The sequence below is a fragment of the Pavona decussata genome, unplaced genomic scaffold (genome assembly GCF_977016875.1).
Source record: "Pavona decussata unplaced genomic scaffold, jaPavDecu1.1 SCAFFOLD_302, whole genome shotgun sequence".
In the NCBI taxonomy this organism is placed as follows: Eukaryota; Metazoa; Cnidaria; class Anthozoa; order Scleractinia; family Agariciidae; genus Pavona; species Pavona decussata.
Genome location: NW_028145698.1, coordinates 412,294 through 424,386, shown reverse-complemented (window position 1 = coordinate 424,386; position 12,093 = coordinate 412,294). Strand labels below are relative to the sequence as shown.

The window sequence follows — 12,093 nt, the reverse complement described above, 5'->3', positions numbered from 1 at the left end:
GCCTCGGAGGACGCTGAATGGAGGACAAATAACATTGTAAAACATTGTTGGGTTCTTTTTTTGATAGTATTCTAACGCATTAATAAACAAAGAAATTCACCGTTTTGTATTGCTCTCCCGCTTCCCGTTCTCTTAGAACTCCCGCCTCCCGCCCCTTCCTCTCCCGTCTCCCTTACCCCTCCCGCCCCCTATTCTCCCGGGCTCCCGCCCCCCTGTCCCCCCCCACATGTCTGTTCACAATTTCTTAGCTCGATGTCGTGCTTCCTTTTGAAAATAGAACAGTTTCAATTTCCGAGTTTCCATCGTGCGTGACACAAGGAGGACGGCCGTGACAGAGCTTTTCCGTATCTTAAAAATGACTCTTCGGGTGATTTTCAGCATTCTAAACAATTTCAGTTTGAGGAGAAATATTAATCTAAACATTCGAAAATTCACAAGGGCAAACAAACCTCTTTTCTGGCAAAAGTGAACTGCAGATGTTTTTTCGTATTTCCGGCCGCCATGTTTGTGCCCCTCAGAGGGACACAAACATGGCGTCTCCATACTAAGCTCTATAAATTTATGTGGAACATTTTGTCAAATAACTCGAGTACGGAATGCCGCACAGACCTGACACTTGGGCAGATGCCTTATTTATTTATCCTCTATACCATGTCAATTTCTTGACTTCATTCATGGAATGGTTTCGATTTTTTTTTTCAATGGCGTGACAGTGAAAACCGAGAATTGTGAAATTCGCGGTGTTTGTGTTGCGATTGATCCATCAGCCCTAATGGCCTTACAACGATGTCTAATAAAAAAGCCCTAACCAATTTCCTTTTATGCCTTTCGAAAGTTGCAGCAAACGCCCTTAATGTTTTTTAAGAAAAAAATGGTTTCACTGGTCAAGGAAAAAATTATCTATGATGTTATCACTCAGGTACCAGACATGCTTATCTCCCTGGGATAAAGACATGTCTGACGTAGGCCGGAAGCCACCCAAATTGCAAATGCTAAATATGTTTTCATCAGGAGCCATAATCAGGGATCCCTGATTATGGCTCCTGGTTTTACGTTTCATGGCGTAATTAACAAGACTAGTAATGAGAATATAAGGTTTAATAGCGTCTGCTTTTTTATACCAAAAAGACAAATTCTCTTAAAGTAGTACCAAATGGCAGGAAATGGCTGCAAGAACGTGTTAAGATAAAACATGTCATCCCGACCTTCGGTCGACCTTTTTTCAAGTCGGTGGCTTCAGGTCAACATGGATAATAATTTCAAGTTTCCATTGGCGTTTGCTAGCAAAAGAAAAAAAGCTTGAGGCGTTTGATGGGCTCCCAAAATTTAGCTGGGACGAGATTACGAGCCAGGAAGTAATTGGTCAAGGCTCATTTGGCGCGGTGTTTATTACCCAGTATCAGACAACAAAAAAGCCTGCCGAAACAGTGGTTGTAAAAAAGCTTTAGAGATTTAAGAGATTCCCCCATTTAGAGATTCCCTATTTTAGAGATTCCCCGTTTTAGAGATTCCCCCTTTTAGAGATTCCCTATTTTAGAGATTCCCCCTTTTAGAGATTCCCCCTTTTAGAGATTCCCTATTTTAGAGATTCCCCCTTTTAGAGATTCCCCGTTCCCCGTTCCCCATTCCCCATTCCTCCATTCCCCGTTCCCTATTTTAGAGATAGCCCGCAAATGATCCCCGGACGGGAAATGATCCCCAAATTGGACTGCAAATGATCCCCGGACCGGAAGTGATTTTAATAAAATGTACCGCAAAACGAAGGAATGTCCTGGACTCCATGTCAGTTCACGGATATATGAGGAAAACACAAATTCCTCAGGCTTTTGTAACAACAATAAAAACCGGTAAACGCACTGTGTTAAAAGACAAAATTAACCTGGAAATATTTAATTTTTGGACAAAACATAAAAGCTATTGATTTTAACGCGTCAGTCTCGGAGATTATTACACCTTTGATTTGAAAATACATTTTCCTTCACAATTAGCTATTGCTTCAATATTTTAAAACTCTGTTTTAGAAATGTTAGATAAGATACTTAACTCTTTTAAAACGAAATTGAATTTTTCTCCTTAATCTAGGTCGTGCCATTAACAAACTTTATCGGAACCCTTTCGATAGTCTACCATACGCTTAGGTGGCCCAACCTCAAGCTGTGAGCGATTATCACTTGTGCAATAGCTGTCACTGCGAAAATACGACAGTTTGTATGGGAATATTTACGATCGGGTTTACGAAGTGGAAATACTGTAAAGTTCTTGATAGAAATGACACCCCTTCTAAGAACTTTACAGTATTTCTACTTCCTAGGCCCGATTATAAAGTGCAATAGCGGTCACGGCGCAAGTATGGGAAAACGCTTCCCATACTTCAGCCGTGACCGCTATTGCACAAGAGACCGTCACAAGATGATCATCGCTCACAGCTTGAGCTGGGACTACCGTGTGCACGTGGGATTTTTTTTTTTTTTTTGAGGCGTGAGAACAAGGAAACAATCCTCACTTGCGAAAGCGACAGCTATTTGGAGTGAACATAGCTCATAATTTGAACCAGGTTACTGTGGGAAAATGGCGCGGTTGAGTTTGCTGTTTCCCCTTGCGCTTTTCGTACAATTCGTACCCATTTTTGGCGTTGTAATCGTACAAGTGAAAAATTTACATGTATGTTCCAGTTTATAGGACAATTGATTCTCTTTTTATTTGCACTTAGCAGCTGCACTGTAATTTTTAAACTAAAAAAATTTGCATGCAAAGCGTTTAAATAAAATGATTGTTGCGTTATAAGACAAAAAAAATGAAGTGTATAAAGTTTAAATACAGTGTCCAAATTCCCGAGTCCATTCCATTTTATAATTATTGATGAGGCGACGAAATCCGGTCGGGGATCATTTGCGGTCCAATTTTGGGTTCATTTCCCGTCCGGGGATCATTTGCGGTCCAATTTGGGGATCATTTCCGGTCCGGGGATCATTTGCGGGCCGGGATCATTTGCGGGCCTGTACGAACTTTACCTCAGTAAAGACTGGTTTTCAACTCTTGTATCCTTTGCTAATTGGTTTATCCGGAACAATTTATTGTCATATGCAAAGCGATCGCATCAGCTTAAATATTAAGAAACTTTTCAAACTAAATGATTCGATCGGCGTCTTTTTAAATATACGGTTGCGCACAAGGGATGCAGTGACTGAATTGTCTGAACTGTCTGTATCCAGGGAGGGGACGGTGTGCTCAATATAGCGGACAAAACGGAGACTGCTACGCCTGAAAGAAGTACCTTTTTAAACTTCATAGTACACTGAATGGTAACGAAATGTTAAACTTTAGTATTTTAAAAGGTCGAAAAAATATAACCTGTGAACCAGAGAACAGCAGTTAATAGCAAAAACTAAACAGAATTAGAAATTGCAGGATAAATATTACGCTTTCCTTCGGGAAAAAAATAAGGCCCATTCTTAATTTCTAGGCATTTAAGGAAAGGGTATTTTTTGTTTTGGTTTGTGTAAGTGAAAGGGGTGCCATTTCACAAAAAGTTGGCAGTAAATGAAATGGTACGGTGCTCCAGGCAATAAACTTCTTGAGTATCTCCATGCTCCAACGGGATCTTCCTTTCCAAGGCCTTTCCCAATTTACAAGGGCTTCGAGGTTGTTTAAGGAGACCAGCATAGGCTTCGGTTAGGTCTGTAAATTATTTTAGAAACATTTTCAAATTATTTCAGTTTTCTAGGCAATTCATTCCAGTTTCAAGGTAGAAACACAAATCTTCCTCACTATAAAAAGAGAGCGTAAAGTTTTATTACTGATGAATGACTTTCGTGTTCGCGTGACAATTGCCCTATTGTCGTGACTAACACAACGTAGCGGCTTGTCTCGTCACGCAAACGTGTTAAGTAACTGATATAAACAGGGTTTGGTATGTATCTTTATTTATCTCCACTGCATCAAAACAGTGCTAATTTTAAACAAAAAACAAAAATAAAAACAAGTGTAAATGTAACGGGCAAGAGTCAGTACTGTACATATGTTTCAACAGGCAAAATAGCCCGTGTAAAGTCTTCTTCACGCCCAGAATTGCGTTCTTTCGCCGTAAGGTTTACCTTCGGCCTAGAACTATATAATGTAAGACTTGACTGAAAATCTCATTTTAAACCTGCAACACATTAATCAGGGGCGAATTCGCTCCTGTCGATCCTGAGTTAACAGAATTCTATGTTCTTTACTGTTGCCTGTTTTGATAACGATAACTAGCATGAAAGAGTTGTTGAGAGACATGTCAAACATGATTGATCACCAGCGTTCTTGCGCTGCGGTTGTTGTTGATTTTTTGCTCCTGGTTACAAGGCAGTTGGGATAAAGCATTAACTAGCCATGCCTACGTATACAAAACGCATGACAATTTGTACAGAATAAAACGATAAGGGAGGGATCATTTACGTAACATTTTGATCCAACATGGTCCAAGGTATTTACGCAACGAAGCGATATACGAGTAATCGTTTGACCCAAGGAATTTATACAGGACGAAACGTTGAGTGACTGTTCACTCATTTTAAATATTCTCTTTTACACATGGCAAAAAGAGTTGCGAGTGTTCACTTTTATTTGATTCAATTACTCTTTTTTTACCCTGGGCAAAACTGGACGAGTGATCACAGGTTTATGGCTTGATCAACATAAATCTCTACGAAAATAAAACATTCCGGCAGGCGAATCACCTGAGGCATAATTTTCGTTAAACGAATTCAAAAATAATTCAAACGAAAAAAAATTCCGGCAATAAGTTGCTTGTTGTTGTTTTGTTTAGTGTGGATAAGATACATGTATATCACAGAACAAATTTTGTTCTGTAAATATTATAAATTCAGGAATTGTACACAAAATTACTTAGTAGCAGAACTTATTTTGTAAGCGGTTAAACATTATCATTAATATAATGCATAATATGCTGATACGTAAATATACTGAAGCGTGACGCTTCAAAAGTTGTCTTCGCCGTACAAGAGTGTCTGTGGCCAATCCTGTGAACTCGGGACAACTTCGTGTTCTCAACTGTTAGGGAACCCTGGTAATAGAGTCAATCTTACCCCCTTGTAACAAAATGCCCATCTCATCGAGAACAAAGAGCTTATTGCCCCCCCCCCCCCCCCAGCTACTTACCTGACTGAGAAACAGTTCAAACAAGGCAACGACAGAGCAAAATCTCACCTTCGAATTGATGGACCATCATTTAAATGGGAAATTACTTTCCATTAAGTCATTCAGGAAACGCAAGAAAAAGTTTTAGCAGGCAGGGGAGAAAACCCGGGGGGGGTACTCCCCTATAAGTTAAATACTAGGGTATGTGCGGCCCCAAAAGGTATAGTTTTTTACCTGTTTTGGTATGAAGATAGGTGTAGATTTTAATGATTTTTGTCAGTATGGCTGAAAATGGGTATGGATTTTACAGAAACGGGACAAGGTTTTAAAATGGGTATGAATTTTTAAGGCTAGGTTTGAAAAAAAATCAGGGCTTTGGTAAAACCGAGCCGCAAACCCACACCAAAAACTGCAAGGAATACCCCCTCCCCCAAGGACAAAAATTACTTTGTGCGAGCATGTTTTCATACTCCATTACTCTCTTTGACCCCCTCCCCCCGCTCACACACACCTTCCCCCTCCCCCACACACACCCAAAACGATCCGCACTCGAGCATAAAGCTCGGCATCACATGCACACGAGAACCAGAGCCACCTCCCCCTTCCCTGCCCACATACTGCCCCAGACCCGCTCACAGCCCCTCCTTCCACGACCTTTCATTTTATCGTAAACATACGAACGTGCTGATCACAAGCAGAGAATTTCAGCTTAAGAGGAAGTGTGATTATTGTTTCAAGTCCAAACTACAACACCGCCGTGTCAGCTCGAGCGACAGATCGTGCGATCGATCAGTTTTCGTAAAAAGAAAAAAAAAATTAGTGCAATGGTACACGTACAATATAATGGGTTGTTTAGTTTCTCATGAGAGAATTATTTAGTCAATTAACCTGATCCCTCTGAAGGCAGGTGCAAATTTAATTCGGGGTTTTTTGCCGACCGGCCGGTGCACGATTTTAGCGCAGTTGAAACTCGTGATGCGTGTATGCGTTTGTTGTTTTCAAACTGAAGCGAAGTTGGACATCAGCCAGTTCTAACCTCGCTGGCAAAAAGCACACACATAGCAATGATCATTTTTAATTTTTAAGCACTTTTGTAACTTTATTCCTATCAGTTGAAGTTGATTCTCGGTTCCACATGTTAAACACGTTGCTTTAATTAGTAAAAATTGCTCGGGTGCTGTTTGTCATGATGCAATATGTAAATACAATTATCTCATTCAAGAGCGGGCTCGCGTGACATTTCACCACAAATAGACGATCTAAAACGAAGCCACTTAAATGACACATCTCACATGCCCCATTCTCGCAATCGAGAAAGTAGCAAATATCACATCAAAACATGCACACTTTTCCATGTATAGAATTTATGCAATTGCATTGTTCCAAGGCGTCAGTTATCAACAACTGTGAATTACTTTCCTCAATTTCTATTGTTCTTCTTGGTATCACGAGCACAATTTGCTTGTGTTATCCAGCACGAAGTTGTAAACAACAAGATTTTCTGTTCAGGCTACGTGACTAGGTTATACGATATATTTTGAGCTACACTCAATTTTCAGATCATAGATAAGCTACTTCAGTCATTGTCCATTGAAAAGCTATATACATGTATTTTAAAGTTTCCAAAAATGCAAGCTGTCATTTTTCAAGTACTTTTGTTTCGCCGTGGCGTGCTCGCGTTTTAAATTTTCGATTGTTTATTTCGATGAATCACGCGATATCCACCCGATCATGGACTAACTTTCGCGTATTCTGTTACTTTGTAGTTTCTGATTTCTTGTAACTGATCAAAATCTCATCCCCCGTTTATTTTTACACACTCGCAATACAAGTAAACCGGCTTTGAATTTCTTGCTAGCCGGTTTTAACGTGTAACGCGCAAAAAGTTATCACAAAAGCTCTCGATCAGCCGGGCACGATCTTATTTTTAGGAATAACACTATTAATTTTCGGTCAGACACATTTAGGGTGCAAAGTTCCAACTCTGTGCGTGCTTTTGACCCAATTTTTAAAGCTATTTGAACTCATCAAGCGACGAAAATCCTGAATCTTCGATTGCAGTTTGCTAAAAATTAAGGAGCACTGTTACCCTTTTTCAAAGATATTTTTAGCAACTGTGTGATATCTGCTTTCCTCTGAAGGCTGTCTTGCTGGTGCAATATTTCCGGGCTTTTTTTTAATTTTTTGTTATTTTTTTTTTCACAATATTTAAGTGCTTCTCAACTGATACTGGGCTGAGAATAAAACTTTTTCAAGTCTTTTACATACTCAAACGAAAGTAACAGTTTATTTGATAAATCTAGAGACTTGTGTACCTAAAGCAAAATAACGATCACCTTCTGCGTGCAGTGAAACACAACAACTGCAGAATTAATTTCCAAAGTTATTGTCGTAGGTCAAAACATGTCTTGTTTGTAAAGGCGAAAGGTTGACATAATCGTACGAAGAGTATAATTGTTCTGGCGCCGCTGGGCCGCCTAATGTGCAATTGATTTGTTTCATCCACCAATCAGAGCGTTTGTTTAATCGCTTTTTGACACCTCGCCACTAATCGCAACCAATCAGACAGCGGGATTTATTTGGTCAATGTCGGAAGCTAACCGTAACGCTTGTCACATGGAATAGTGTCGTATTTCTAAAGGAAACGTACGTGGGCGATAAACAACCTATTTGTAGCAGCTTTTCTGGGTCTGCTCGAGTGAGAAACGCGATGTAGCTGTAATTTTGTTAATGCACGCTGAAAAACAGACAATGCAACAATCTTTATTCATTGAACAGAAATTGTACGTGACGTCCACACATCGCAAGAACAAAATGTCAACAAAGCTGGCTCAATGGATTTAAAAATAGCAAAACGAATTAGCCAATCAGACGTCATTTTTGGCTAAAATTCGACCAATAAATAATGTCGTAGTGTTTCATCGGATTTATAAACCAATCAAATTTGCCGATAGAAGCAAATCTCGGAGAAGACTGTAAACGCCCCCAAACGCCCCCAAAAAATCGGCCGTATAAACAACAACAAAACAGAATTTGCCATCGGCGAGTTTCGCACGAGTAGATTTTCACCGGTTCTGACGAAACAGGAGCAAAATATTCAATTTCTGTGGAGTTTTTCAGCACTTATCTTGGAGAAAAAATGTGTTCGCTGAGAAGGCGGCCCAAAAATTCGCTTCTTGGAGTTCGAGTCAGCGCTCCGTGGAAAGACGGTTTCTTCTACAGTGGTGTGATAGAAGCCGTTAAGAGTAAGCCGACCGGCGAAAATACATACACCATTTTATTTGAGGATGACTACATTGCGGAGGTGGACGAGGGAGAAATTGTCGGGCCTGGATTTAAAGCTGTTGGTGTGACAGCGTTAAAGAACGGACAGCGAGTTTTTATCTCACTCAAAGGCCGTGAAGTTGCGGCGCGCGTTCTCAAAACCCGCTCAGAATTCAACGAAATTTTGGTGCAAGTGCTGGACCATCAGGATACGATAGTGGCTCTAAAACCCGAGGAAGTTCATCTTATGAAAGGAGAAAAGTTTTCTGGCTCAGCAAACGAAATCGCTCCGACCAGTTCTACGATTTCGTGCCCTCTGCCATGCATAGTGAAAGCACATGGAATGGAATCTTGCGAGTAAGTTTTATGGTAGAGTGGCTGCGCGCTCAAAACATTTTTTTTTTCATTCAGTTACATTATTTTTTCTAGTGCTTCTCTTTCGGTGCTTTATGGCTTAGAGAAAAGAGGTTTATTTCTCGTCTTAAGGCTCTTAGATTAAGGCCTTTTATTTTCCTTTGTCCTTTGCACATGCATACAATCTTACACCAGTTCCTTTTATTTTTAGCGGCTGCTCGAAAAGGCAAGAAAACGTTACAAGAAGCGAAGAAATGGCTGCGCTGGTACTCACAGCATTATCAATTTCCCCAGTTCTCAAGGATGTGGATCATAGTAAGGGCGAAAAATTATTTCAAGATTATGCGATTCATGGTGTTTTTGTATTCTCGTTAATCCAGCACGCACGTTCCTCATTTGCAATTTATTTGCCTTTTAACACTCGAGGTGTTTTACCGATCCGTTGAATTTTCGTCATTAGAGCTACGATATGGCTAACTTCTGCTTGGTCTGCACATTTCCAAAATAACGTAATTTATGGGTTTGTTTATTTTATTTTTCAGCTGAAGATGGGAGTTTTGCCTTTCCCCCAACACCGGAATCGGGCTCCGAAATGGCACTCTACCCAAGCCCGACAACTTCGCCGATTCATTCTAATTCTCCAACGAACGCCCACGATTCTATCTATTTCTTCAACGGTCCACCCTCACCATTTGACGAAGAAATCGGAGCGGATTTTCAGCGATACGAGAACACACGCAAGAGAAAGGTTAGAGCTTTGTAGACACCGAAATCGGAGTTATTTTATTGAAAACAAATTGGGGTGAAAGTTGTTTACGTCGATGACCTGTTTCCTCGTTTAGCGGTTAATGCCGGTCTTTGCATTTTGAGACTGGCGATCGGTTTGTACGTCAGATTCCGATGCCATAAAATCTTGCACTAGAAAACCTTCAGTTTAAAATGTTGATTTTGCAACTGTAAATCTGTCTGGGAGAGCTGTTATTGGTTTCTTTTATCTATCAACAATTTCACACCTTCGATCGTCCTTTGCACGGCATCTCTCGTGACTAGCGCGTTTACTCACTTTTGTTCCGGTTACCGGTTCAATTCGCTCCGAGATTTTCGCGTCCTAAAAATCTGCTCAAGCTCTAAACTGTATCCTAAATAAAATAACCCTTGCTGGTCTTCTTTTTCTCAGAATTCCACCTCATCGAATACAAATCTGAAGACATTGTACAAATGTACTTGGCCTGGATGTGGGAAAACCCTTTCGACGGCACCAGGAATCATACGGCATGTTCGAACCATTCATCTCGGGTAAGCGGTATACAGCATCTATTTTGATTATGTCTTCTTTTGTCGCATTGCGCTTTATTTCCATTATACAGAAACAACTTGTTATTGGTTTGACTTCGGCTTGGTCCATAAGTTGCAAGCGAAGCGTTCTACAAAGTTACCAAGATTACACGGCGTGAATCGCGAAATTACGCGACTAAATTTCAGGGGGAAAACTTTGAAAAAGGTAAAAATCTGCTAAGAAAGAAAATGTGGGATGAATTGAGGCTGTGAATTTCCTCTAAAAGTATTTTCGCAAAACGGCGCAAAACTCTGCAAAACACAACCCAAACCCAGACCCGGGGAATAAAACGTGAAACCAGCATTGGTGATGGTTTTCCCTTTTGTGTGTTTCAGGCCCAAAAGTTCGGTTGAAGATGGCTTTAGCGACGGAGAGGAAGATTTTTACTTCAACGAAATCGACTTAGACGATGACTGCAACGATAGCGTCTTCCCCGCGCCCCTTGCCCTCTCTCCGACACCAACTCAATCGCATTTCGACATGGTGAAGAGCCCTTGGTCTGAACCAGGCGTGTCTCCAACCTACGGATCGCTGCAACATCCACGCTTCAACTGGGATGCGCAAGCGATCAGTCAGCTCTCGTACACACCGCATTCAAAAGGAAGCGGCAAGAACAGCCCCCCTGCAAGAATTCAGGCCCATGCAAATCACCACAGTCATCGAAAGCTCCGAGGGGAGAGCAAAAAATGCCGTAAAGTTTACGGAATGGAAAACAGACATCTTTGGTGTACGCAGTGTCGCTGGAAAAAGGCTTGTGTGCGATTCGCTGACTGAACATTTAACATTTGCCGGCAAAATAGTTACTGCTCACTCATCGTATTTATAGCATGTGTTCGTAAATTTAGTCACAGAACAAAAACAGTAGAGAGTCGTAAATTAAAATCAAGGACGTGTACATAGGTTAAATATTTTATCAAATTGTTATATTTTTATATATCACAGTTCCCGATGTAAGACATCTGTGGAAGAAGGAAGATTTCATTGGTACAAAAGCGTTGATTTAGAGAGGACGGGCAGACGAAAAATGCTATTGATGCAAAAATATTTCGCGACTTGTTCAGGTTTTGGACATACAAGAAAGTTCATATTAAAAACGTCCCCGGCAATGGACCATTGTCATTGTCGTACTATCACGAGATACTGTCTAAACTATTATATCAATATAGACTTTGGAAGTTATAAGAGAAAAAAATATTTCCAATAAACGTTACACGTGGGTTTATCACGACTTGATGCGTTTTTTCTCGCACGACAGTGGTAGCCGTGAAGCACGCCACGAATAAGAGTTTTGATTGAACGAATGTACGCTTGATTTGCAGTAGCAATTTTGGAAAAGCACAGCGGCACGACCGGCCAAGCTTGAAAAGCGGAAATGTAATCCGGCAAAATTCGTCCGGGCTGTTTCGTGATCGTCGTTGGCGCAAAGCCAAAGCATCATGCTGTTTTCGGAGTTTGAAGCTCGCACGTGCCGGTGGAAAGTTTAACTCGGTGTTAAGGGGGTTCTTTCGACGGAAAAAACCTTCGCAAGATCGTAAATCAAACGTGGAGAATTTGAAAGGAGAGTTTGCATGTTGTTTTCCAGTCCTATTTTTTAAAACAAATTCGTCGGGCACCCCGCTCTCTTGTTGTTTATCTCCGTACTGTGAACTATGATCTTTAGCATGTGATGTGATTGGCTAGTTAAAGTGCAAGACAATATGGCCGGCTCTGCCGTACAATCAATCACATTTCTATGTTATCCTGTGACATTTCTATGAATATTGAATGACCTTATGTATCCTTATTAGTTATGCTGGTCATGTCCCATTATTTACGAGCTATTTTTCGTACCCCAAACGAACGAAACGAGTGAGAACAGTTCATTTTCGATGAAAGTTCGCTAAATCGCACCACTTCGCCGTCTTTTTTTACGATTTTTTGCATTTCCAAATGCGGCGTTCGTAGTAAACAACTTGAAGCTGATCTGTTCTGATTGGTGGGTATTTGGAGGTGTGTCGCTTCCGTTT

General features: G+C 40.7%; 1 protein-coding gene across 1 annotated transcript; it reads left to right on the top strand.

The window, feature by feature from the left end:
• The first annotated feature begins 7,751 nt into the window (after window positions 1-7,751).
• LOC146454354 (zinc finger protein 704-like) lies at window positions 7,752-11,309 on the top strand. Its single transcript, XM_085095472.1, has 5 exons — window positions 7,752-8,754; window positions 8,963-9,066; window positions 9,294-9,499; window positions 9,929-10,047; window positions 10,423-11,309. The coding sequence occupies exons 1-5, from the start codon at window positions 8,273-8,275 to the stop codon at window positions 10,859-10,861; spliced, it is 1,350 nt and encodes a 449-aa protein (XP_084951598.1). The 5' UTR covers window positions 7,752-8,272; the 3' UTR covers window positions 10,862-11,309.
• Window positions 11,310-12,093: the final 784 nt, after the last annotated feature.